Genomic DNA, 27,593 nt, shown 5'->3' on the forward strand with positions numbered 1-27,593 from the left:
GTCTTATTTGTCAGAGGAAAAAAGAGTCATTTTTAGAAGCTATGTTTCAGCAAAGTATTCTCTAAAGACAGGAGTTTTATACAGGCCCTTTACAGCCTCCCATTTCAATGTCCCTGCACACCACTGAAACAGAACCTGAAAACAGTGAGAAGGAAGTGTCAGTCAGGAGATAAATGCCATGTGTAGCACTTATTTTCAATATTACACATCACATTCTGATTATAAATTAATTGAAGAGACATACTGTCAAAAACTTTCCCTTCATTTAATGTGTATGTAATCTGCATTTTATACTATTGCACTGTATGGAAAATATGAATGCTGTTCCTGGAAAGTAAGCTATGATCTCTTTCCACATTGTATATAAATCTGGAGAGTATAATCAAATGCAGAAGCAATGTATATCTCCAGACTCTGAAGCTTCTACCTGCCCCTATAAATCTTTCAGCTATGGAATGGACAGCAAGTGGGCTTATACTAATCTAGCCAGATTAATACCCCGATTTGATGATACGTATTTAAGTAATGTTTGTTTTAGTTTCTGCATGACCCAGCCAAGCAAAAATGTGCCTGCAATAAATATGGCTGGCTTGGGACATATTCAATGAGTACAAACATCAAATGCATCATCAAGAGCTTTGGGATATTTGTTTTTAGCATATGACCACAAGATATGATGCATCTTTGCAAAACTTCCTACTTCACTTAAGAATTATGCTCAGCTTTTCTGGTGTTGCCAGAAGCTATCCTGGACAACATAATGAGAAGCTTTCCTCTCCAGACTAAGTCAAATATTTAGGGTTTTCTTTCCTTTGAAGCCCCCCTTTTTTCCTCTGTTTCCATATCTATGAAAGAGAAATGCTGATAGCTACCCAGTTTGGAAGGTCCTTAGATCAACCTGCTAATAGGCCCAAATCCTGCTGCTTTTATGAAAAATATGAATTTCACTGTTCAGTTCAACAGGCTGGACTGCAATCACCTCATTGGAATCAGGCAAGGGATTTAGTTTTCCATCCATTACATGCCTAAGTGCCTGCCTGGCAACTGCTCCTATGCCTTTGCAGGAGAGGTATAGACAAGAAAGTGTAGGTTAAATTATGATGCCATCCCTTCCCCACACACCAGTCAAAGGCACTTGCTGGTCTTGAGAGGAGAACTCTGCAAGAGAAGAAAAGCGTCTGAATCACCAGCTTCCCTGCAAAACACTTTGAAGCTTTAGATTGGTGTGTAAGCGCTTGGAAGTAGTGAAATGGATTCCTGGAACATGGGCACGGATCCTTGTTCTGGGCAAACTGACTTGTTTTCACTTGTGACATCCCAGCGGAAAACCTCTTGCAGTGTACCGTACATATGTCAATGGCTAAATACTATCAGTGATAAATCTTTCATTTGCACATAGAAACACCTTTGGTGTGACTGTATCCATATGGATGGCAGAAATAATTATGTAAAATGGCCCATGAAAACAGTGTATATTTATTGTTACCACAATAATTCATCATCTCAGGAACGAGGAACACTACAAATTCCATAAATACTGTCAGAAAGGTAAAAGAAGTAAGTGATGACTGTTGGAAAGCATCAGCTCCAAATCTGTATGATTTCATGGATAGGCAGTTCAGTACAGACTGAAAATATGAACTCCAAGCCAGTCCAAGCTGCAAAGCAACCCCAAAACCAGAACAAGAACTATAATCAAAAAACATATGCAGACTATTATCAGTTTTGAGTGCCAGGAAAAAAAACCAAAGGTCTAGCCCACTATAATCAACATTTGAAAGTAAGGAATTAATTCAAAGGAGTTATGACAGAGCAAAAATTTTCTGAGTCAGTATAGAAAGTCCTTTGCCATGAGGTCCAGCTTTCAACCAAAAATGAATCAAAGCACATCTAGATTTTAACATAAAGCAACACCAGAAACAGTTAAGCAATGAGATGAAGGACTGAGGTAGCTCCATTTCTCAGCCTGACTCCGCAGTTAGAGGTTTCCAACAGAAGTGACTTGGGAGGAAAAAAATCTTATTAATACCTATGCCTATATAGGACCAAAGCTCCCCACTAGCAAAGCTCCCTAAGTAAGAATCATACCTGTAAGAGACCCTGACTTCAGACTAATCATGAGTTGACTGATTGACACAGAGTGAAACTCCAGCCCACTTTTTACTAAAATTTCTTGCTAGAAGCTCATCTTTCACAAAGGGTTTGAAAATGTCAGAAGCAGCCCTTATGCCTTATTCTAGGCCCCTCTCTGGGCTGGATTCCCACCCACAGAAGAGAAATAGTTGTGCAAGTCCCACAGGAGAAGTGACACTATTGCTGGGCCACAGAAATAACCAAGTTAAAATAAATTCATCAGAAACCAAGGAACATCTTGCTGGCCAGGAGACCTGGACTACCGGAAGGGAGAGGGTAGAAGAGCAGGGAAAAGAAAGTGAGAATAAAGACAGGGAGAAGACCCAAGTTCTTCCACAGAAGCTGGAAAGTATAAAAGGCGGCCAACGAGAACTTTTGGGCAGGGCTGAAAAACAAGTGAAAGTGAGAGCTTCTCTCATCTCTGAGAGTGCAGCCAAAAAATCAGGTTACCAACAGTAAGCGAAGGGGGAAAAAAAAAAGGCAAACCCTTCAAAATTGGCAGCAAAGAACTATCCACACTCCTTGGCTCCATGTAAGGCTGGGTGGAAGGGGTAAGAAGGAAACAGGGGACAAACTGCAGCTTGGAGCCAAAATATTTTCCTTCTGGATGCTCCTGGCTCTGTTCAGCCCTTTGTGACTCTCAATTTCAACCCGTTACGCACTCCCCCATAATCATCATAATAAATAGCTGTTTGCTTGCTCGGTGTATTCAACTTCCTCGCAGCAAGCCAAGCTCAACCCAGCACTAGCATTTATTTCTGGATTTTGACCAGGCCTGCCTAAAACCAAACAAGACTCGGTGCGATTTGCCATATTCACTGGGAGAGAATAAAAGCAATCGCACTCAAACACCAGGATTTGTGGCCAAGTTCACCTCATGCTGCTGGTGGTGATATCACTGTTATTTAACTTGCTTTAGTACTTTTAAGACTGCTGTGGAAAACGGGAGGGTTTCAATTCTGTTTCTGGGCTTTGAGGGAGACGCAAGTTATGCTAACAACATGGACATAACTAACTGTTGTCCTTCCATTAAAAGAAAAAACCCTCTATTACTCAAAAGTCAAATTATTGTTAGAAACCCATAATGACTAAATAAAAACAGCCACTAGAATTAGGAGCCTTCCCCCATTACCACCACTGGGTGGGATTTTGGCCAAAATGCAAAAATTAAAAGAAAATAACAGTCATAAGAAACTACGCTTTTCCAGCTGTCATAACTTTTTTCCTTCCTTTGTCAATGCTTAATGTGTACAGGTTTGCACACAATCGCAGGCATTGCTAATTCTCCCCTGTTAATTGTGGAGGGGGTTCTGGCTCCTGACGGGTGATCTGTCACCCCTGTGCTCCTCAATGCAAACCCCCGTGCTGCCCAGGCTCCTCACAGCAATCCTCTCTAGCGCATTTTGTCCCAGTAGCCCTGCTTCAGGGCCTTTTGGAGCTCTGTCATCTTTGCTTTGGGGAGAAGCTGCAGGATTCCATTTCCTTCCATGCAACGAGTACTGGGCCGTGAGCTGGAGGAGGAGATGGCTCGCTCATTCCCTGCAGTGGTCCTTGGGGGCTGCTTAACCTCTGAAAGGAGGAAAATAAGTGGCACAAGCAGCCAGTTAGAGGGGGATTTCCTTTGAGCAGGGCAGACATTAACTGAGGAGATGGAACATTCCTCATTAAGACAAAATAGTTCCAACCCTGCCTAAAATAACATCTCTTTCAAGAGCCGGCAACACCGTGCTTGGTGTCCCAAGCCAGGTCCTACAGCCCTGTTCAACAGTGCTCATGAGACATTCCGAAATGCCAATGCAGATTTCCAGCGCTGCCCTGACAAGTTCCCAGAAGTGCTGCAGAACATCCCCGGCAGGGTGTCAGGCTGGGATTTCCAAAGGATTCAGGCAACATGAACAGGATTTGGGCATCTGTGAAAATCTTGACCAAACATCTCAAAATGTGATGAAAAACATGTTTTCAGCTCTTTCAAGGTGGTATTGCCCTTCCAAAAACTTCTTCTGTGAACGAGGGTCTATCACATGCTACTTGCCTGCCAATTCACATTGTCATGGGTCTCACGAGAGTTCTCATTTTTCTTGAAGTTCTGGCATCAGGAAGCATGTCAGAATCTCAGTTTCCATTCTTAAATCAGTTTGTATGTGATGTAAACAACTCCTTAAAGAATCAGGAAAACAAACAAACAAGCAAACAAACAAACTGAAACCCCCAAAGAACCCCTCTACCTGGAAAAGAATTAAAATCTCTTCCCCCCTGCCCTCCAAAGCTGTTCCCCTGATTTTGCAGGGTGTGACTCACAAATGTTAAATGCCTGGGGCTGACGGTACTGCAGACCCAACTGCTAAACAAGAGCCGTGGCTATGAACTTCTCACCATTGGCAAACTACAACAGTTCGAGTAGACCAAACTAAATAACATAATCCATGGACAGCTAGAGAAAGGAAATGCATTTTTCTGCATTGATGACACTGAACATTTCTTTAGGAGAGACTGGGGAGGAGGGAGAGGAGAAGGGAATTTCCACTGAGAGTGCCAAAAATCTAATTAATGCCCTGTTAGGGACCATTTATACATGATGAAATTCATTCCTACACTGAGAGCCGGCATAAAGTTACGTACCGCTGAAGTTGCAGTTAACCAGCAGAAGGAATGAATTTCATTTAAAGAGCAATGTTCCAGATTCCTGGACGAGACACTCAGGAGTGAATGAAGCACTGTGCAGTAGAGCCTCAGCAGCTGTGAAATGAATTTTGCTGTGACCTAACAAAAACCACAGACTTGAAATTGTGATGATTCAGAAATTTTCAGCTCGCAACAGGAGTTCTTGCAAAATATTTGGGAACTGCAGGAAGCGTTTAATGGTCTCCCTATGTCAAGGAGAGGAATCCTGACCTCTTGTCTTTATGGTTCTTGTTCCTATGAGTGATAATTTTAGAAGGAGATGATTAAGCCCATGTGGCCTTTCTTCTAAGGTTGCTAAAAGAATAACAAGTGACCTGGCTTCGTCCTTTCTGGACTGATTCATCTTCCCTCTTTGCTATCGGAATTTGCAGAAGAATGGTTACAGGGACAGACCGTGCTCCCCGTCATATGTGTAGCCCCCCACGAGCGTGCGCAGTAAAGGAAATCAAGTCGAACCAGCGGAGAGGCTTATCTGCAGAGCAATACAATGGAGCAACAAAAGTCAGGAGAACCTTATAAGGGCATGTGCCTTTTCTAACCAAGAGTTGAAAAGTTAGGATTTCAGCAGAAAAAAATTTCGAAAAGACCAAGAACATGAATCAGAATACCCATGGCTAAAGCAGAGGTTTAGGACATTCTTAATCCTTATTCGGATGCAAAAACCATGGAAGGGTGGTTATAAATTCAAACTGATCTCATCCTAAGAAAGCCTTCAGGTGAATCTTCCTTTCATTTCCTGTTAGCTCGAGGGATGAACTGCCAGCAGGACAGACAAAAGTGTTGCATGCATTTCCCAAAATAAGTAAGAGACATCTTAGAAAGTCTAACAGCATGCAATACAATAATTACTACATGTTTGTGTCACAATTACTGTCAGAGATTCCTTTAGAAGTGAAACCAGTCTGTTTCAAATTGTGGTGAAATATGACTCGTAAGATTATTTCTGGCTGCTAATAAATGATGGCTATGCAAGAAACAAATTTGAGCATCGTTGAAAATTATCATTTTGCTTTGTGTGCTTCCAGTAATGTTTTCTTAAACAAGAATCTTACATTTGTCCCTGTATTTGTGTAACTAATGCTGTGGAAAGCACTAGACACAGTCACACACTTGCTAACACTGTATTTCTCATTCAATTTTCAGACTGAATTCCATTTTCAGTTTTGTGTAAATACTTACACTGTCCTTGAAGACGTAAGTGCAATGCAAAATTACATGAACTGGACTTAAAGCAGACATAAATGAGGTCAATGTCAATCATTTAGCCTTCACAGGGAGTATATCCAGTATATGAACCTTTTAAATGCCATATTAAAATAGTTGCTAAAAGCAGCATGCTGGAAATGGGGGTCACTAAAAGCGGCATCCTGGAAATGCAACTAGAAGTCTTATTTCTTGGGAGCAGGGACTCTCCTCCTCTAATGCCTGCAGAGAGCTGGTAGGTACTATGTACCTAGACCTAGAGAGGTTATAAACTCCCTGGAGCACTCTTCGGCTATGCTTGCACAGCATCTAGCACCCACGGGCTCTTGCTCCACAGTGAGGACTGCTGGTTGCTTCCTCATGTTTGCTTATTCCACCATAGCCTGTTCCTTATGGATTACCTGTACTTAGCTCTTACATTTTAAGCAGGTTTCCCCTAGCAATTTTTATTTATCATAATCCTCCTGTACTTGAAGACTCCTCATTACCCTTTCCTTTCCCATGTAAACTGAGGTTAACTAGCAGCTTGTAGCAGCAGCAGGACCTGTTCACACGCTCCCTGGAAGGGTATGCAGAAGCAAGCACTGTGCAGAAGCAGCGCTACACTGCATACTGCACAAAGGAAATAATTGAAAATTTGGCCAAGACTTATATGCAGTAACTGGAAAAATGGCCTAAAGTTGCCTCTTCATTGCACATATGTGCTTCCTAGAAGGAAAACTCTTCTTTTCCACTGATTTCCACTCAGTAATGCTTCCTTTGGAGCAGGCTGGGTAAAGTACATCCCAGTTACAAATGGTCATACAGCATCATTTTCTGACAATGTGCTTTTCACCTTGCTTTTATCAGAGAGTTCCAGGTATGTTGTAAGCTGGAATTTGAGGATGACACTTCATTTCTTACATCTCAGAAAAGCAGGAACACTTTCTGAAAGCACGTTCTCATTTTAAGGAACTGGATATTTGCTAGTTTATAATGATGAGTCCCACTTCAAAAGCTAACGCTCTCCCTTGATACGGCCACCTTAGTTCTGTGATTATTTTGAGGGATAATGTGTGTCCGGTAACTCAAAAAAAATGCAGCGCAGTAGATCTAAAAATAAAAATTAGGAAAGATGGGAATTAGCTGGCCACAGCTCACCTCAATTACCAGGTCAGGTTTCAATTTCCAGTAAGTTTTCAGCAGGGAAGGTTGTGTTAATGTGTCTGTGGGCATTCCTCATACGGAGGAATAGAAATTTCTTTGAAAACAGATACCTGACATCACAGCTACGTGCTTTCCTGGAACAAAGCATGCCCTGGAACTGTACACTGCCTACTGAAAGAGTCTTCATCCCAAGTGAGATACTACTGCTTGCATTTCAGTAAAGATAATACAATTGGTTTGCAGTAAGTGGAACTAGAGCTTGGTGCTCAACTTGCTGAAGAACTCTTACGGAGACCTGCGGATGTTCAGCTTAAGATGTTGGGAAACACTGTAGACTACTTCACACTCACATTGTCTGAAGAGTTGCTTGAATAGATCAGGAACCGCAGCAGACTTTTAGATTAATAATCCCTTTGCCAAGACAGAGTATGCGTGAGAGGCACGAAAATGGTCAGCAACACAACCTTGCTGCACTATCTGAACTTGAGTGCTGGTCCAGGTGCTGCACTAGAATGGGGCACACTGTGCTTTGCTCACTAGCAGCTTCCTGCTTGAGAGCCACAATTACAGTGCATGCTCTCTGCTTTACAGTATTCCTTCAAGCTAGAGAAAAGAGACACACACACACACACACATCCCAAAGCAGCAGAGATGGCTATGGGAAGAAGACAGGGGAAAGAAGATGACAAAATTTGTATACAGCAGGGTTACATTTGATCATCACACTGCAGATCCCACATACTTAGAAGGGGGCACCTTCACTTTTCTTTTGTTCTCAAAATTGATTTTGGACAGCAAGAAATAAAGTCAGAGAAAGAAGCTATTACATTTATTTTGAACGGAATGTAACCACACCGTTTTTTCCAAGTGAGGTGTGAAAGATTTTAACCTTGAGTCACCAGCAGTAGATAAAACATCACTTAGGGTTTCCTGTTTCCAACCTGTACATGTATGTTACGCCTCACCTTCTCCCCTGTGCAGAACATTATTTCTCCCGAGTGGAGCAGTATCAGCTTACAGGCAGCGTTGCTTAAAGGAAAAAGAAAAGTTTGTCTCTCCCCAAAAAAGCCATTTTGTTAAGCCAAATGTTCCACAAAATGGCACAACAGCCTTCCAGCCCGCTCTCCTTGCGGGGACGGGCCTCTCCCCCGGGCCGGACTCGCCGCCGGGCTCACCGCGCTGCCGACCCTTCGCAGCCCCCGTCCCGTCCCGCCCGCCTCGGTTCAGTTCGGCTCGGTTGGGCTCGGCCCTTTGTGGCGGCCGGGCCGGGCCGGGCCGGGGGCCGGGCCGGGCCGGCGGTGCTCGGCGGGGCGTCGGCGGCCCCCGCCCGGCCCCCGGCGGCGCCGAGGCCAATGGGCGCCGGGGCGGCGGCGGTGGCCCCCCTCCCCGCGCCGCCCGCCCTATATAGCGCCCGGGCGGCGCCGCTGTCCCGTCTGTCGGGCTGCCTGCGAGCGGCGCCGCTGTCCCTGCCGTGCCGTGCCGTGCCGTGCCGTGCCGTGCCGTGCCGTGCCGTGCCGTGCCGTGCCAGGATGCCGGGCCGCACCGTGTGGCGGCTGGCGCTGCTCGCCCTCTGCCTGGGGGCTGCAGCGGCGGCGGGGGGTGGCGGCGGCGGACAGCGCCGCGAAGGCGGCGGCAAGAGCCGGCGGCAGGCGCAGACCACCTCGGTACCTCAGGGCACCCCCGCGCAGAGCAAGCGTGAGTACCGCGCCGGGACGGGGTCCCGCGGGCAGGGCAGGGCCGCGCAGGGCGGCGGAGGGCTCGGCCCGGCCCCGCCGCAGCGCGGACGGGACGCGAGCGGTGCCCGCGGAGCGCGGCGGGAGCCGGAGCCCGGCCCCGCTGAGTGCCCCCGGGTGCCTTTTTCTCTGCCTGGGGCTCCGCAGCTGGGCCCTCGGCTGCCCGCGGGGCTCGGCGGGGCCCGCACGCTGCGAGGCTGCGGCGCGGCAGCCGGTGCCCGCTGCCGGCGCGGTTTGCCCGGGCCGCGGCCCTGCCCTCCCGGCCTCTGCCCTCGGGGACTCCAAACTTTTCTTTCTCTTCCCCCTCTGCTCCCTCCCTCCTCCCCCTCTCCCCCCAGAGACCTGTTTTGACAATGGAAGATACTATCAGATAAACCAGCAATGGGAGCGCACTTACCTGGGAAACACGCTGGTCTGTACCTGCTACGGTGGAAGCAGAGGGTTTAACTGCGAAAGCAAGCCCGAACGTAAGTCGGTGGTCTTTTGTGTCTGCATCAAGACCCCAGAATGGCTTTTGATGCCGAGTAAGCTGAGCCTCGTACCGAGGTGTAACTGGCAGACCGGGTTTTCAGCTGAAGTTCGGTACTTGGGGTCAGTAATGGATCTACACTCAATTACATTGAAGATCTGGCTTGGGATTTTAAGAAATGCTTTTCATTAGCGATGGGCCGGCTACCAGAACCCTGAGCCAAACATCACTCATCTCTCTGGAGGATTGGATCTAAACATTAATTTTGGAGCCAACCTCTTCTTTATAATGAACTGAACTGACTCCTGGATTCGCATGGGAAGTCCAAATCTGGAGTCACTTTGCAGCTCTGGCTCTGTGCTGTTTGATTGCTTCACCCCAACTTTTTGTAGCTGTGCTGTGTCGTCAGCTTGTTTAAAAATATTTCAACTTACAACTTTCCACAGCCCCCCAGCCATGCTGTGAGCTTTCTATAATTGAGTGTAAAGTGAGATTGTTTAGTCTTCTGCAGAAAAAGTTTAGGTAACAGAAAGAACTTTGAAAGCAATATCTGCTGGAAGATGCATCTCTCTGGGATACAATGTAGTTTAGATGATCAGATGTGATCTATCCATATTTATTGGTCTGAAGCCACTGGTTTGCCTTAACTCCTTTATGTTGCTCTGGAGATAGAAGAGAGAAAAACTGGTTCCTGGCTGACAGTGTTCATGTAAGACAGATGGGAGCAACCCAGCAGTCTGTTTTGCAACGCTTGTGTGCTGCCTGCCTCACAGCTAGAGTATTTTAAGGAGTACTCAGTCCCCTTACTCCTCCATAAAAGGGGGTTTAATCTAGCTTTCCTTCCCCTGCAGGGATTCCCAAGTTTTACAGTTTGGAAGTCCAATAGCAAGTTTCCCTTATGGCACAGTTAACTTTATCTGTCCAGGAGTGAAGAAGGTTGTTCTGTTGCAGACCTCAGGTCTGGTGGCAGCACTGACATAACCATTCTGTTACTCATACACGAGTGTGAACAATTCACAAGTAGTGCTGCTGACTTCGGTGGGACTTGCTGTAGAATTTGGGATTAATATCTCAATTTTTTGCAAGATCAGAATGAGGAGGATTAGCATGACAAAGCGCACAGCGTCTAGGGGATGTTTGCTCCCTCCTGTCTTCTGTGCTGTTGCACTTCAAACAGCTGGGATTGATCCTTTCAGGGCACACATGTCCATGTGCCATGCTCAACTTCTGGCTAACTGTGGGAGGGAAGCCAAGTTATTCAGCATCATAGGGAGCTTGAGGGGGGCCAATTTTCCATCCCAGGAAGGAAGAGGAGACTGGTAGCATTTTTCCCCAGAAAAAAAGAGCGTCCGTCTGAGGAGGCGAGGAATGTGTGTTTCTGTTGACCGTACATGTTACTGCCATGGTTACATGAAGTTGATTTTTTTTCTCCCCTCATAGCTGAAGAGACTTGCTTTGACAAATACACTGGATCCACTTACCGAGTAGGGGAGACATATGAGCGTCCCAAGGACTCCATGATCTGGGACTGTACTTGCATTGGAGCTGGACGTGGGAGAATCAGCTGCACCATTGCCAGTATGTAACTACGAGCCTATTACTACAGCTATTGTTCCTTAGTGTCATAATTTCCAGGGCAACTTACAAAATATTCCCAATGCCGATTAGCTCAAGTTGGGGGGGTTTAATCCAGAGCCTGTTAAAATCTTGGAACTGGAAGTCCTTGCCCCATGTACATACATTTGTACAACCAAACTCCTCTTTTATTTAAGAGGTAAAGTGCTATGTGTAAAAACGTAGGCCAAAAATTACTGTTAGTGTCCAGCCATACAGGTTAGTACATTTACTATATACAAGAGTGTGTTACATCTTCACAGGTACATTTATGAAAGTAGTTTTCTGACTGGAAAAAAGAGTGAGGGTCTGCTCTGCAGCTGGTGAGTTAGAATAACACCACTGGCATTAATGGGACTACTCTGAATAAATAATAAATACCACCTGAGAGCCCATCCCCCTGTCCTCCAAAAATGGCATGCCACGCTTGTCTTTGAGGGAGCTGGGATTTGATATCCAGACACCAGCTCAATGTGTTTCTGCAACTCCTTTTTCACCAGCCTGACCCATACTTTCCTCTTGTTTCTCCCTCTCTTCCCTTGGTCCTTTCTCCCCAGCTCTCCCTTTCACGTCTCTCTGTCTGGAAATCCTTTCCTTATTGAGTCACTGAATTGTTCACAATTTCCTTTCAGTTCAGAATTAGACTTTCTGTGAGCACAGACGAAGTGTGTGCTCTTGTGTGTCAGGACTTTTGGACTGAGATTTCAAAGTCCCCGAGGCACCTTTTGAGAAAAGTCTTGTTCTTAAAAGTATCCAGTTTCTTGTTTAAGACACATGCTGATCCTAGTAGCATTGCCACGGAGGACTCAGAAGCCAGCCATCATTATAGCATGGAAAAAAAAAAATGCCTTTAATCTAACAAGTAGAGCTGAAGTCCTTCTGAATTTAATGGTATTTTATTGGGCAGGGATGATAAGTGTTGTAAGAAAAGAAAGAGTCAGTAAGGAAATTGCAAGCATAAGAGTGGTCTCATTTCCTCATCATCAGCCTGGTTTAGAGCTCACTGGAGAGTCTCACTGACTGCAACTGGCTTTGAATCAATGTTCATAACTCTTGGATTCCTTGCTTTCATAAATGAGCCAATGAAACATTTTAGTGGCTCCTAATAAATGACCAGATACATGTTTCTCCTCTTTCCTTGGAAGAAGACCCTGTGTTTGCAAACTGCCCTTCACCACGCTTCCCTCCCTGGGCCAAGTGGTGGGCTGGGACTGCCTCAGGGCTGTGGGGCACCAGCAGGCTAGGAATCTGCCTTCCCAGGGCAGGGTTTCCAAACCCAAGAGGACCAATGTCCCATTGGGGTGTCACACCAAGCATCTCCTTATTCTCCACATGCTGGCCTGGCCACCATGTCCCTCACGCTTTATAGGGATGGCCACAGAGAGGCCCAAGCAGTACCACCTCGGAACAAGATGGAGGCAAACCCTCCCTCAGCTGCCCTCAGGATGTGAGTGGGGCCTGAGGGAGAAACAGCACCTCCTCAAGCCCTGGTGTTCCCCTTTCACCAGCCAGGTCTCAGCTCTGGTTTGAAACCTGGAGGGGGTTCACTGAGGAGAGAGGACAGGGCCTGGGAGGCTCAGAAAACAGTGGGTGCCAGCGGAAAAGGGCAGGTGCCATTTTGCAAGCTGGAGGAGGAGGCCATGGCCTGCCCCACTCCTTCTCCTCACTGCCCCCCAGCTGTTATCCCCTTGCCCCTGGCTGGGTGGCCCTTACCTTACCCCCGTGATGCTGTCCCTGGTGTGGTCCCTCACCTCAGCTCCCCTCTCTCCCGCTTGCAGATCGCTGCCACGAGGGTGGCCAGTCCTACAAGATCGGCGATACCTGGCGCCGGCCCCATGAGACTGGCGGCTACATGCTGGAGTGCGTGTGCCTGGGCAACGGGAAGGGCGAGTGGACCTGCAAGCCTGTGGGTAGGTGGCCGCTCCCTTCTTCTCCCCCAGCGTGGTCAGTGTGTATGGCCTCTTCCTCCTTGTCTTCCCAGAGGCATCCCCATGGGGGGTAGCCCTGGGTGGACTCTTATCCCCTTCCCTCTCACAGCCGAGCGATGCTACGACAACGCGGCCGGGACGTCCTATGTGGTTGGCGAGACGTGGGAGAAGCCCTACCAGGGCTGGATGATGGTGGACTGCACCTGCCTGGGGGAGGGCAGCGGCCGCATCACCTGCACCTCCAGAAGTAAGTGTTGGCCTGGCACCCGCCAGCTGCGCCATTTTATTCATCTTATTTATTTTTCAAACCTGTACTGTGTCAAAACGAAAAGGTATTCCTTTTTTCGCCCTGTTGCAACTGGCAGTGGTTCTAGAGGGATGGCTGTCGCTTGAGAAGGGGTGGGAAACAGACCCCTCTGAGGTGAGAGGGGAGTGTTTGCGCATCCCGGTTGCCATTTGCGATCTGGGGACCAGCAGGGGAGCTGGTGATCCGTGCTGGTGACAGAATGGCTGGATTATTTGGGGGTTTAACCTGCTTTAGAGAGAAAGGCTTAAGAAATCCACAGGCCAGCTGAGTCATAGTTGGGCATCCCCCAGGAACTCGGGGGAGTTGCTTGGTCTGCAAAATGGTGGACAGTTTGGTCTAATATCTCCATTTCTGTTTTTTAAAGTAGCCTCCTGAGGGAAAATTAGGAGCTTTTAAAGAGAAATAGTTAGCTGCTTTAACAGCAGGATCTGCCAGACGAAAATGTCTTCTTATTTTTTCTCTTTATTACTGCTTAATATATATGTTAGCTAAACCAGGGTTTGTTTTGTCTGCTCTCCCATCTCGCTTGTTAGTTTTTCCCACCATTTTGTCTTCAGTGTAAACATGCCGCAGGTGACTTTTTTAGTTTTTACATCATTGAAGGACATTACTGTAAATAATCCATTTTATTTGTATTTACAAAGCAAACAGGGCTTTTAAAATTCAAAATCTCACTTGTTTATCTACCTTCTGTTCCAATTTTGTTAGGAGCAAGCTCCATTGTGGAGCTATCACGGTTTACACCAGTTGACTCAAGAAAATTTAACTTTGTACCTTACACCTTTGTTATGCAAGGTTTGAGAAACTCTTCTGTAGCCTTTAAATTGCCTCATACGCAGTTGCCTCGGGGCACACGGGTAATGGCTTTCTGCTGATATAAACAGCAGACCTGTAAAGAACTAAAACACTAAGGAGGATTGTGATTAAAACTGAAGATCTGTAGAGACTTGGTCAACAAATAAGCTGTAAAAATCAAACCAGCCTTGACAATATTAAGTCTGTTAAAAACACATTGGGAAAAATCATTAACTGTCAAATAGGAATGAATAAACCAGAATGTGTTGTTTGTGAATTTTGGAGGAGTTATTATTACTAATAAAAACTATTTTGCAGTATCTTTCCTCCCATAACTCAGGTCTGTGTTGTAGTAGGGGAAATTGCAATAAAGTGACCTGTTCATTTTTCATTTTGTTTTTCAAACGTAATCAAACAGAGAAATTCAAATTTATGTATGTAAAACAATAGCCGTAGCCCACAAAGTGGCATTATGCTTCAGTGCCTGCTACTGTTATGTGTCTTTTATGGGCAGCATTTTCCAGAATCACAGCTGATTTCCTGGGGGACGTTTCAGCTTTTCATTGTATAACTTGAGAATCTGAGTGTCTGTAAGACAGGTTTTTTCACATTTGCCAAATTACATTATGAATACTTCACCAATTTACCACTCTTCTGGCAAATACTCAGTTTTTGGTCATTTTAACTACTGTGAATTAGTAATGTGTTTTCCACATTCATATTCTATCCCACGTGCTCTTTCAGTGGCAATCTGGCATGATGCATATGTCCTTCCACAGTTCCTAATAAATCCATATTCATTGATCCGTGATTATATTTGAGCCACTGTATCAAGTTGCCCTTGAATGAGAAGGTAAAATGTTGTAATGGAAGAAGAACTAGCTAATCCATGTGGATCTGGCATCCAGACAAAAGTAGTTTGTTATGCTGTCCTTTGAACCCATTTACTCAGTTCATCAGGGGCTGTGGGTTATTAAAGACAACGGGGAGATTTAGAAAGTCTCATATTCCTGGTATGACATGAGCAACCTATATTAACTTTACTGGAGCTTCATGCACACTTCTTTTGGAAGAAATGGAATTTAACATATTGCCCTCAAATAAGTTTTAGTTTCTTCCAGCTGAAGTAGAGCGCCGAACTTGAACTGTTCCCTGTGTATAGTATGAAATGACCCAGCTACAAAGACTTCCGCTTTAAAAAAAAAAAAAAAGAAGACATTAAAACAAGTTTCAGGTTTAAAGGTGTATACTAGACAGAATGGGCTTAAAATAGCTTTAAAAGTAACTAGCAGGAATGTTTTCAATCCAGAATGTGCTTTTTCACATTGATTTTGAACATAGCTTACCATGTTCACACTGGGAATGTTATGATGCTAATTTTGACAATGGCTACAAAGTGAAATCACGGTTCTGGAAATACATGTGAATTTTTCCTTAGACTAAAGCATCAGGATTTTCAGATGCTCTCAGCCTACACAGTTTAATGCAGGCTTTAGTGCATATAGGACTTGTAATAGTGGGCTGCAGAAAATGAGGTGGGCTCTTACTAAAGGCTTTGAACTATCAACTGGCTTGATAGTGTTGGTGGTTCAGTACTATAAATTGCACAGTGAAGCCATCCAATGCAGAAATAGCTAACAGTCATGTTCCTTATACAGACAGGTGCAATGACCATGACACCAAGACTTCCTACAGAATTGGAGACACCTGGAGCAAGAAGGATAACCGTGGAAACTTGCTTCAGTGCGTCTGTACCGGTAATGGCAGAGGTGAATGGAAATGCGAAAGACACACATCCCTGCATACGACTAGCACTGGTAAGTGGGGCATCATAGTGTGTAAGGTAGGGGAAGGGACAAGGAACGGCACATTTTGAATGGTTAGGACTTGGTGCTGAATTGTGCCACCCTAATTTAGGCATCTAGGAGTCTTGTCCAGGAAAGATAGATTGTCAACAAAGAGGGTCAGAGTTCAGGAGATGCTCTTTGTTTGTGCATGTGCAGATAAGATTAATTTATACCTTGTTTCTGTGCAGAAATGAGGCTTGCACATACAGATGTGATTGCCTGCACAATCACAGTGCAGTAAATCACATCTAGAGCTGTGTATCCACAGGAACTATCTGCTAGCTTTGTCATGGAAGCATGGCACTTCAAGTTAATATTTGAACTTTATGTATTCGCCTCAGGGTAACTTTGTTGAAATGTCCTTCATTTAAACTCCACTGAGACCATCTGGTTTCTTTGACAAGATAAATACACCTACTAATGGTTGAGCTTTAAAAACAGAAATGTCAAGGAATGTATACAATGCTGTTTAATACATGTACATTAGGTAGTTTGTAATTTTGGTATGAAATATTACCTAGTTTATAGGTAGCATATGTTTTTTGCCCAAGGTTTGTTAATGTCTTCAGTTTCTAAATTCTTTTTTGCTGTTTCAAGGATCTAGGTTTCCTTTTAGTAAATGCAATGTAAAACTGCTCTGTTTCCCTGTAGTACCTACACTAAATTTTTCTTGGTAAATGACTGTTCAGTACCAGCAGGTTAACTTCAAACTCTCAGAAGGTCTAAACTTCAAAATGCACAAAGCTTCAAGGGTGCCAGTATTTTGTTTCCGTTAATATTTCCCCTATTTCAGCAGAGCTGAATTTGTGGAGATTCCTGTGGGAATCATTAGCAAAAATTTCTGTAATGTACACAACAAGCCTCTTTCTTTGTCTTTCAGTATTATTCCAAGTGATAATAGACCAAATACTTTGAATCAAAGTTTAAAAATTCCAGAGTAAATGAATACATTTGTGGTTTATTCTTTGTTTGCAATGAAAAATTCAAAATGAATCCTTTTTGCCTTATCTTCCAACTTCCTTGGTAGCTTTTTATTGTCTTGTCACTGATCTTGATTTTTCTATTCTAGATTTCCTTCAACTAAAGAATTTTTTTCCAAAAAAATTGTTCTTAAACAATTCCTGTGAAAAGCGGTTGATGCTTTTAATCCTTTCTAAAGCTACTTTATGGCAGTAGAAACCAGGGGCTATTGTTAGCAGAACTAGGAGTTGTTCTTTTAATTTTGAAGTTTGCTAAGTGGAATAGTTAAAGTATGTCTAGGGAAGCAAAGAGCGTTGTGCCTTCGATCTGATGGAGTGCCTAAGGTTTTATTATCTCAACGTTTAATTGAAGCATTCTGTTCTTTAGCTTTGCATGTAACATCTCACTTCTCTCCCATGTTCTGCTGCAGGATCTGGCTCTCCCAGCTTCACAAATGTGCAGACTGCATTGTACCAGCCCCAGCCTCAACAGCCCCAGCCTCAGCCGTATGGCCAGTGCATAACTGATAACGGAGTGGTGTACTCTGTGGGTATGCAGTGGCTCAAGACACAGGGTAGCCAGCAAATGCTTTGTACCTGCCTGGGTAATGGAGTCAGCTGCCAGGAAATAGGTATGAGTTTGTGTTTAGTGCCTGTTCAGTCCAGTGAAATCTTTGGCAATGCCCTGCAGTTTAATTTTGAAGTAGAATACTTTTGTGTGTGTGTGTATCAGAAATGTCTTCTGAAGAAGACGCATGGGAGAAAGGTGCAAGGGGTGAAGAAATAATTGTTTTGGTTATTTGAAGCCTGGTTCTGTAGGGCAGAAACATTTCCCAGTGAGTTATATATAACCTGCTGAGGGAAAACAGAGCCCTTGGGGAGCAGCATTAATAACTTTATTCAAACCGAGCTGCAATAATATATGTTTGGAAAAGAATGTAAAAGAATGACACAGCTGCAGGGCTAAGTCATATGTTGGTGTGTATTGGCCCAGATCCATGGCTGTCAGTGTGGGTTCACATCAGCCAGCGACTTGGCCCAGAGACTCTATTGCTGTTCTAGAGCCCTAAGATTTGGGGATTGCTTTAAGCCAGAGTCTAATGCTATGATTCGCTTGTTTTAAAGCTGTGACCCAGACATATGGTGGCAATTCTGATGGAGAAGCTTGTGTTCTGCCTTTCACCTATGACGGGAGGACTTTCTACTCCTGCACCACTGAAGGCCGCACAGATGGGCACCTCTGGTGCAGCACCACTTCCAACTTTGAACAGGACAGGAGATACTCCTTCTGTACTGAGCAGAACGGTAAGTTCTTCTCAGAGGATCTTCACATGCACAGATGGGGGAAGGAGCAGAGAACATAGGGACAGGCTGCCTGAACAATTCCTGTGGTCTGGAGGAACTCTAGGCATGCCTCAACAGCAAGGCAGTCCTGTGCTGGGAGGGCTGCCTGGAGTCAGGGTGCTTGCGTGATCTTGGCATCTTTGGAGGGTGCTCAGGGCCTTTGAGTCCTGTTCTGTCTCCTCTGAGCTGACCTTAGAACAGGAGTACCTCATCAGGATACAGCTTTGGCCCAAAGGATACTTAGACTTTGCCTTTGCTTGGCTTAATTGCTAGATCAATGCCCATATTAGGCTGCGAAGAGGATATCCATGGAGAACAATTCGTGCAGTCCTCTGTCACTCCCTCCGTCCTGACTATCTAGCCAGGTTGCCATATATAGCAGTAATCTTAATGTGATTTGTGATCACTGATCAAGAGCTGGTGCATGACTAATGCAGCAGCATTCCCTCTTGTCTGTGGATGGTCAGTGTTCTCTTCACAGCACAGATCTACCTGTGTGGTTGCACTTCCTGGAAAGCCCATCAGATGTCTATGGAACAGTATCCAGGCAGCTTCTCTGGGACCTGACCTTGGAGAGAATTTTTCACATTCCCACACAAAAATACTTCTTAATCTGCGTAGATTTTTTTTTGTTTTAAAACTCTGTTCTACTTCAGTTGTTTTTTCTGATAAAAGTCAAGCCTTTCTCTGCAGTGCATACGATATTCTTTCTTTTAAAAAAAAAAACAATCAAAAACAAAAAAAAACCACTGTCCCTGTCCACACACACATTCTTGTTTTAGTGAGGCTTCTTGTGATATACTTTGGGGAATGAGAAATACCAATATAGAAAACCTCAACAAATGCCTCCTTGTTCTCCATTATTTGTAAAGCAGAGTTGCTCAAGAGGTGAGTAGTTCAGGAAGATTACAGCCCTCTTTCCACTGCTGCTTGCAAAACATGAAGCTTCCAACCTGCAGGGAGGTTTTGACTTGTCCTGTTGTGCATAACTGAACTGTAACCCTTTCCTGAGGACTACTTTAAGCCAAAGGGCATGATTGGGTAATAGCCTCAGGGGGATAATACAGGTATGCTGAGAACTGTGAGTTTATTTGATTCCCTGGGCCTTGGCACAAAGGGTCTACAAAGCGACTTCCCAAACACAGTAAGCTTTGGTTTCCCTGTTCCTCAGGAATTCCCACGGCTGGCTCCACAACTCCTTCCAAAGTAGTGTTTGAACTGAATTGACCTTGTGCAAGGCTTATGTTTCTAGATCTGAAATAATTAAAGCGAAGAAAAGAAGCCTGTGGATAATATACAGGGTACACGTGGGAAAAAATAGTGCTAGTGGTTTGTTTTTCAAGCTCTTCCCTGCATGCTAAGGGAGAGCGCAGCCTTGATTTGCATCTGTTTTCTTTTCACTTTTGTACAGTTTTGGTCCAGACACGTGGTGGCAATTCCAATGGTGCTCTGTGCCACTTCCCCTTCCTGTACAACAACCGCAACTACACTGACTGCACTTCTGAGGGACGGAGAGACAACATGAAGTGGTGTGGAACCACTGAGAACTATGACGCTGACCAGAAATTTGGTTTCTGCCCTATGGCTGGTAAGGCTGAGAACCATAAGGGGATTATGGAATACCTGTAAGTGATTCTTTGAGCTGGAAAGTAAAGAGCTGTCTGTCGTTGGTCAGCTATTGATGACTTCCAATGAGCTGCATCCCAGTCCCAAACCGTTTAAGGCATTTCTGAAGTTTTTTGTCCTTTTTTCCCCACTGATCACCTCTAGCAGAGACTTAGGCAATGCCAGCAGAAGGAAATTTTCGTTACTCCTTTGCTACAAGCCAGTGGTAGGCATGCTTCTCAGCTGATGCAAACTGGTGTAGATCCATTAGAGAGCATTGGACTGTAGTGCTTTATAGCAAGTGGTGTTTGTATCTTGCATCTGCCAAAGCTTCTCCCTCATGGCTCATCACTTCCTCTTCCCTGATCTGTGGTTAGGAGTAAGTCCATACTTCAGTGTGTTACCCTGAAAATGGCAGTAATGTCAAAATCAATATCGTGGTCCATTCCTACAGCCCATGCACGCCTCCATGATGTCAGGAGGGGACATGTGCGAGGAAATGTGACTACTAATTCTTAAATGAAAGGCCTTTTGTAACTTATGACAATGTAGCATCTGAGCCCTTAAACAGCTTGTGGAACACGCGGGTCTTCAAATGGCTACATTCATATAAAGGCATGTATGTAATGAGAACTGATTCTCTCATGCAGCACCTCTTGGACATTGTGCAGAAGCCATTTCTAGTAGTTTTCAAATGAAAATTAAAATGAATGAACCCCTAGAGGGGATCTGCACTTAGAGAATGGCATCACCCAACAAAAACGCTATTCGAAATTGAGTGGGTGCCTAAAGCTGCAGATGCAGAAACCACTACACAGTATGAAGGGGCATGGCAAATAGCCTAAGCCCTCAAGATCTTGTTAATTCCAGCCACATAAAGTATCCTCTTGCTTTCTTCTCAACCAGCCCATGAAGAAATCTGCACAACCAATGATGGTGTCATGTACCGTGTTGGGGACCAGTGGGATAAACAACATGACATGGGCCATATGATGAGATGTACTTGTGTAGGAAATGGCCGCGGAGAATGGACTTGCATTGCCTATTCCCAGCTCAGAGGTACTGATTTTCATGTTGATATTGCCACTTTAGTCAAAGTGTTTGAGGGGTGGGAGAAATTGGTTTTCTTTTCCATCATTGTGTGTTCGAGCCCAGGCTCAAGAACTGTACATTATCAAGCTTTTCTTTGGAGTAGAAAGGGAATCCAAGGGACTACGTGAAGTTCCTGTCTTGTTTACATGCTGGAAAAGTACAGTTTCAGCCTTTGCAGGCTAGCAAGCAGGGCAAAACTTGATGAGCTTAATCAGGAGGTATCCCTGCCTCCTTTTGTCTACATTTAGGATCAGTGCCACTGGGACTTTACAGTGAGCTCAGCAGAGGCACCTCCCCCTCTCAAGAACAGACAAAACTCTAGACTAGTCTGAAGTTTGAATGCAGAGCCGTCCTGTTTTATTGTTCTGCAGTGAAATTTTCAATTCCTCTGTGCTGGATTAGCCCTTTGTTGGCTAATCTATATGAAAAGTTGGCAGAACAGCACTGAGATTACTCTTTATTTATTTACTTATTTATATGAGTGGTCCAAGTGGAGAAGTGCTTAAGCAATACCAAAAAAAGAAGACTTAAAAGCACAGACATTCAATCATCCTACAGCTAGCTCACAGCATTGGCTTCATGTCTGGAAAAGGCAGGGGGTTGCTGTCAAGCAGCCAAGAAAGGACTCTTAACACCACTTCTGAAATGGGATATAATTTATAGGGAAAGGCTCACTCAAAGGCTTTGGGAGGGGTGTTTTTAATGCATTTACTTCAGAACAGTGAGAAATGCACTGCTAAAAGTTCTGGTCTGTGAAACTCCTTTTTCCACACACACAGCTAGTTCTCTGCAGTTTCATTCTGGAGTTAAAGTGGTCTTTCTGGATGGAGGAGGGTAGAGATACTTTGCTTTTTCAAAAGGCAATGGTTATCTAAGTAGATTTGTTTAAATGTAGCAGCCAGAGAAGGTTCTTGGCACCCATAGGAGGGTCTGAGCACTGCTTGGTTTATCCTGACGCCATGCCCATGGTGTGGGAAAGTATGATGGGGAATGAAGGCCTGGGATTAACTGAGTCACTTCCGCAAGGGCAGAGGGTCTGTGATTGACTCCAGAACTGAACTTGGGTCTCTTGGGTCCTAGTTAACAAAACAACATGCTTCTGGGGTGGTTTTCTTGTTTGTTTTTTCTTTCTGCTCCTCACTGTGATTAGACTGGCGTTAGGAATTCTGGGCCAGATCACAGATTGACACATTGCCATTGAACCTAATAGAATGATACCATTGTACTTAAGCATGGGATCTGGTTACTGTGTTTTGAGGGAATAGTAGATTAGTAGGTATTATTAGTGACATCTTGGATGTGTAATATATTTGCTCCTGTCTGCAGATTACTACAAAGTGTAGCAAAGAAAGATACCTGGCAGAATAACATCATGAGGATGTTTGTACCTCTTCGTGGTATCTTTATGAATTTGGATTAGCCCTTTTCTCCTTGAGTAGTTCTAATGATTTCAGACAGTACTGACTGAGGTATTCCAGTCTAGATCTTCCTAAGAGGAGTAGTGACAGAGTTAGTGTGCCATTTTAGATTTTCTTTCACATGTGGAATATATGTCACCAGGAAGAACCAGGCAGTTCTATAGTTTGAGTAATGCATAGTACTTTGGACTGCATCTTATAGACCTCTTTTCTGCAAGTGTTGCTTATTTAGACACTGTTGATAAATGAACTGGGAAGCAGTGGTACATATAGAGCACTAATCTGTGATGATCACGGATACCAGGAGGGTTCCCTTTTGCATGAATGGGGCTTGTCATGGTCAGTCTCTGTAAGCTGATCAAGCGGAGGGAACAATGTGCCAAGCAGAAGGATTTTGTCCTAACGCTTGGAGCTATTGCTGACAAAAGCGTCTCTGCTCTTTCTCAAACAGACCAGTGCATTGTGGACGGTATCACCTATGATGTGAACCAGACCTTCCACAAGCGTCACGATGAGGGGCACATGCTGAACTGCACATGCTTTGGCCAGGGCCGTGGGAGATGGAAGTGCGATCCTGTTGGTAAGTCACCATCTGTTCCCACTTGCTAAACGCAGACTGTGGCTGTGTAGGAACTGGTTATGGTATGGTGAAACTGGTGTGTGAATTTGGACCCAGTCTTTGCCTGCTTTCTGCCCTGAATTGCACAACTGCAAAAGCATAAGTAACGCTGCATTTGCTGGAGGGTGAGTGAAAGGGGATTCCTAGTTTTAAGGAAATAAGCTTGGGTTATCAGATATGCCACAGAAGCAGCTCATGATGGTGCAGTAGTGATGGATTGTGGCAACGTAGCTCTGAAAACATAGCAGGTTATGGTAGCAGGGCATGTTAGCCCCAGGCTGGGGTGGTTTGGCTGAATTCTGGTACCTGAGCTGTCAGCCTAGGAGGCAGGGCGCTCAGACTGAACACTGATAATATGCAGCTAGGTACTGATGGTAGGATCACTTTTCTTTCCTTTCTCTATCCTAAAATCTTTAGGTCTCCTCATTGAACTGAGAAAGGAGCACCAGCGTATATTAACTTACCTTGGACTAAATTGATTTTTTTGGCTGCCCTTTGTTCTGGCAAAGAGAGAAAGCTCAGTATGAGTACATGTGTTAATAGCACTCTGGAGGTTAGCTAAAACCATCATGGTTCTCTGCAGGAATGAGGAGATTTCATCTCTCTTGCTTCCCCGCCTTCCGTAGGGTAGCTTGATTGGAAGATAAGACCTGGCTGTTTGGTTTCAAATTACTAAATCAAAGAGAACTTCAAACTATTGCCAAGAAAATCTATTAGCAAGTACTAGTGGTTAAGTTCTGCTTTATTTACAGTAATATCTGTACAGGTTTACTGGAAGAACTTGGATTGTAAAGCTCCTGAAAATTACTACTTTGAAAGAAGGGGAGGGGAGATGATTTCAGCCTTATCTGTAAAGGTGCAATCGGTTTAATTTTGTTGGCTCTCTCTAAACAAGGCTCCTGTTAATCCAAGTGAGCATAATGCTGGTTCTCACTAAAAATTTCCATTGAGCCAGAAACACAGGCATAGGTCAGACTAGAAAGTGTACGGAAGTTGTGTTGTATTTACACTAGCTAAGCTGATTTCGGGATTTGATCTGTCCTCCTTTGGTTTATACAATGGTAAATCTGGAAAGACTCTGCTGAAAATTAATGGGTCACTTTGGACTTATGAAGTATAACTGAATTCTGCTGGAGCCAGTAGGAATTTTGCCATTGATTTCCTTGAGAGCAGGATGGTTTAGCTTTGGATGAGAGATGAACTCAGGTGACTGGAGCAGAATTGGGCTCCACAATAGATAGTTCAAAATAAATCCTTTCTTGAAGGAACACCCCATTGACTTCAGTGGGAAGCTTGCCAGGTGGATGGCCTGTAATTAACAGTATCTTAAAAAATGCATCACAGCTGAATTAGCCCCCCAGTATCTAACTTAACACATGCAGTGATATGTCAAGAATCTTGATTTGAGATTGCCACTTTCTCTTTACGTAATTATATTTGCAAATAAACATTGGTGTTACATTTCTTTGTGTAAAAGTCTCTTGTGACTTACTCTTCTATGTTTGGCATAGATTTTTCACTATAGTTTCGGTGACGTGCAGTGATTAAGTGTCTCTTTTTTGCCTTTAGATCAGTGCCAGGATTCAGAAACCCGTACCTTTTACCAAATCGGAGATTCATGGGAGAAGTACGTCCATGGTGTCAGATACCAGTGCTATTGCTATGGTCGTGGTATTGGAGAATGGCATTGCCAGCCTCTGCAGACCTATCCTGGTAAGAAACACAGCATCTGCCAAGTAAGACAGGAGGAAAGCAATCTTTCCACCCCTCACCTGTTCCGATTTCTGTACATTATTCCTTTTGGTCTTTTTTAAACAGAACCATTTCCCCTCCCCACCCTTGGTGGACACAAACAGGTGTCATGATTATAAAGAGGGGGCCAGGCTGTTAACAGCTGTTCCTGAGGCCAGGGTTAGTTTAGAGAATGATTATCAGTTCACACAACAACTTGGGTTTACATTTCCTCTTGGTATTTAGTGATACCACACCTGCAACCTCTGGTTTCTATTGCTTAAACTCTTACTTATGTAGTCTTTCCTTTTCCACTCGCTACAGAAGCAAAATCCACCATGGAATGAAGCATTTTTCCTGATCAGTGCCCTATTTGAAGTTTTGTTTGCTCAGTCAGTTCCAGGAAATCTTTATAGGGACAGGCAATGCCTGTTTGTTGGCTTGTTCTGTTTCTGTTCCCTGAACAGAACATGATACGGGGAACAACTCTACTTTCCTGTTTAAGGTTGCAACTACCACTGTCTTAATCTGAATAAGATGAAATATTAAGGCTGTGTTGTGTCTTCCCTGTTGGGAGGAGAAGACTTTGCTCGAGTCATTGGTTCCCTAGTCCATCTCTGAGCATAAATGTGGAGGAACTGCGTAAAGATTGGATGTAGCATCTTCAATGCTGAGTTGATTCTCTGCTTTTATGTTAAGAAGCATCTGTCCACTTAGTAGCTGCAATGTATTTATCCCTGCAATGCCCTGCAAGGTAAGAAATGGAATGTAAGGCTTATTCAGAAAGAGTGTTTTAATACAGGTGACCCTGCTGTAGAAGGGGACTAGGCCCTTTGAAGTCCGTTGCAACTAAATGCTTCACATAAATAAGGTATCTCTTCTCTGTGACTTGCTTCACACACATCATAGAGAAGGTCTTTGCGGCAGCACCCTATTGAACCTGTCCTATATCCAGCAGTGTTGTCAATGAACTGACTGCATTTCTATCCATGGCCTTACGGCTAGTGAGCCAGGGATGAGGGAACAGGACACTTGGCAGACAGAACTAGAGACTACCTTTCTTTGAGGCAGCAAACTAAGGAGGGCAAAAATAGGAAGCAGGCCTTCTATGGACTGTTTTTTCCCCCTGAGTTTCTTACTGGGGCTTGCTGAGCTTCATTGACTCCTGTCAGACTGCTTAAACAAACATATCCCTGAGCTATGTGAAATATGCATGCCTCCAGACTGGAGACCAGGACTTGGGGCTTCTTTAGACACAAGAGTGACTGAAAATGTGTAAATAAACCAAATCTAATGTTTCTGAATGTAGGTTTGGGGTTAGGTGAGCTTTGAAATTTTCTGCCTGTGGGCACAGGTTTGTTTGCCTGGAAGTCCTGTTAAATATGGAGCAGGTATATATGTTACGCGGTTGTCCAAATAAATTATAATTAGAAATGTTGCGGGGGGCGGGGTGAAGGTATTTAATGGCTAAAACAAGACACTTCCCTGCAGATTCCAGGCTGCTCTTTGCTTGGATTTTCTGAGAACTAACATGGGCACAGGGCTGCTGAGTGTTAGTGAAACCTCCCTAGCAGGGCTGGGAGGGACTGAAAGGAGAACTATGGGATCATAAAACCTTCCCTTCTCTATTAGAGGGCTTTGTGGAGAAAATACACCTGAGCCTGATCTAGCTAAAAGCAATTGGTAGTCTTAAGCATTAGACCACTGCTGAACTTGTATTTTCATGAGTTTACGGGCCTGATTTGTCTCAAGACTTCCACCAGCCCTTCTGGTGCGGTTTGTGTGCGGAAGACATGCCTCACTGCCTGTGGAGTGCTCCAGAGTCATGAAAATTCAGTGTTTCAAATCAACTGATGAAGAAATTTAGTAAAACAGTAAAATATTAGTGTCTCTTTGCAGGGTGTATTTAATATCAGATTAGGAATTTGCCCTCACCGTGCTGCAAGATTAGACCTGGATTGCGTAGACATTTCTCATCTGTTTCCCTGCTCCCAGTGAAGAAGATATTAACTAATGAAAGCAGTTTGTTGCTGAGAAGCTCCCTCTCTTTGAACAATATAACTTTGCTTTGCAGACTTTTTCTATACTACACCGCTCCAGTTTTTTATATCATTGATAACTCACAGGAAATTAACCCAAACAGCATGTTAACTCCCCCACAGAATACATTCTAATTCATCAGTTTTCTAAGGAGCAATGAAGCATTACAGATAGAAAGACAATACGACTTATTTTCTATGTATAGAAATAGTATTTGAGCCACACAATTTTCTTGCTTTTTGATGACTCCACAACAAAGGCAGAAGAAAAGTATCCCCAGTACGTAAAAAATGACAATTCTTTTTTTCAGGGTCAGCTGGGCCTGTTCAGGTGATCATCACAGAGAGTACAAATCAGCCAAACTCCCACCCCATCCAGTGGAACGCTCCTGAACGATCTCACATCACCAAGTATATTTTGCGCTGGAGACCGGTGAGTGCCACATTCGTCACCATTCATTCATCAAAAATACTTTATTTGGCTTTTTCTGTGTCTGAAAGAAGCAGCTGACACAATTTCAGCAAACTTTAGTTGCTAATTCAGTGTCCTTGTCCTGTTGAGGTCAACAGTTACCCTGGGGATCAAAGACAACCAGTGCTGTATAAACACTTGATGTTTTCCTGCCCAAACTTTACTGGTCACTGTGTTCATGAAGTATCTTATTAACCAAAGCACTAGCACAGTAAGCAGACAAGTTTATATCCTTCTTCACTTGAAGTAATCTAAACCCTTGTGAAAGCTTCCTCATCCTAAGAAACATTGTTTTAGTATCGTGTGCATATCCAGAGACAACTGGGATAGATTTTATCCTATTAATGAGGAGGTAGAAACGAGTAGGATATGAAGATATAAACAACTAGCATAGGATTAAATAAACAGTCATCTTCCATCTTCTGTAAAGTCTAAACCAAAACTGGTTAACCACTGC

The 27,593-nt window shown here is 44.2% G+C and overlaps 1 protein-coding gene across 2 annotated transcripts in view; it reads left to right on the forward strand.

The window, feature by feature from the left end:
• Window positions 1-8,628: 8,628 nt before the first annotated feature.
• Window positions 8,629-27,593, forward strand: part of FN1 (fibronectin 1) — a 54,103-nt gene continuing 35,138 nt past the window's right edge. Inside the window, exons 1-13 of one of the 2 annotated variants that reach the window (XM_082313429.1) lie at window positions 8,629-8,859; window positions 9,236-9,364; window positions 10,807-10,944; window positions 12,759-12,890; window positions 13,018-13,155; window positions 15,669-15,827; window positions 17,248-17,448; window positions 17,942-18,121; window positions 19,572-19,748; window positions 20,672-20,824; window positions 22,727-22,855; window positions 24,464-24,607; window positions 26,976-27,097. In XM_082313429.1, the coding sequence (XP_082169555.1) occupies window positions 8,694-8,859; window positions 9,236-9,364; window positions 10,807-10,944; window positions 12,759-12,890; window positions 13,018-13,155; window positions 15,669-15,827; window positions 17,248-17,448; window positions 17,942-18,121; window positions 19,572-19,748; window positions 20,672-20,824; window positions 22,727-22,855; window positions 24,464-24,607; window positions 26,976-27,097 (1,968 nt within the window). In that variant the 5' untranslated portion in view covers window positions 8,629-8,693. The remainder of the gene's footprint in view (window positions 8,860-9,235; window positions 9,365-10,806; window positions 10,945-12,758; window positions 12,891-13,017; window positions 13,156-15,668; window positions 15,828-17,247; window positions 17,449-17,941; window positions 18,122-19,571; window positions 19,749-20,671; window positions 20,825-22,726; window positions 22,856-24,463; window positions 24,608-26,975; window positions 27,098-27,593) is intronic. The other variant, XM_082313428.1, reaches the window with a different exon arrangement.

This window comes from Platalea leucorodia (assembly GCF_965183815.1).
Source record: "Platalea leucorodia genome assembly, chromosome: 5".
NCBI classification, from domain to species: domain Eukaryota; kingdom Metazoa; phylum Chordata; class Aves; order Pelecaniformes; family Threskiornithidae; genus Platalea; species Platalea leucorodia.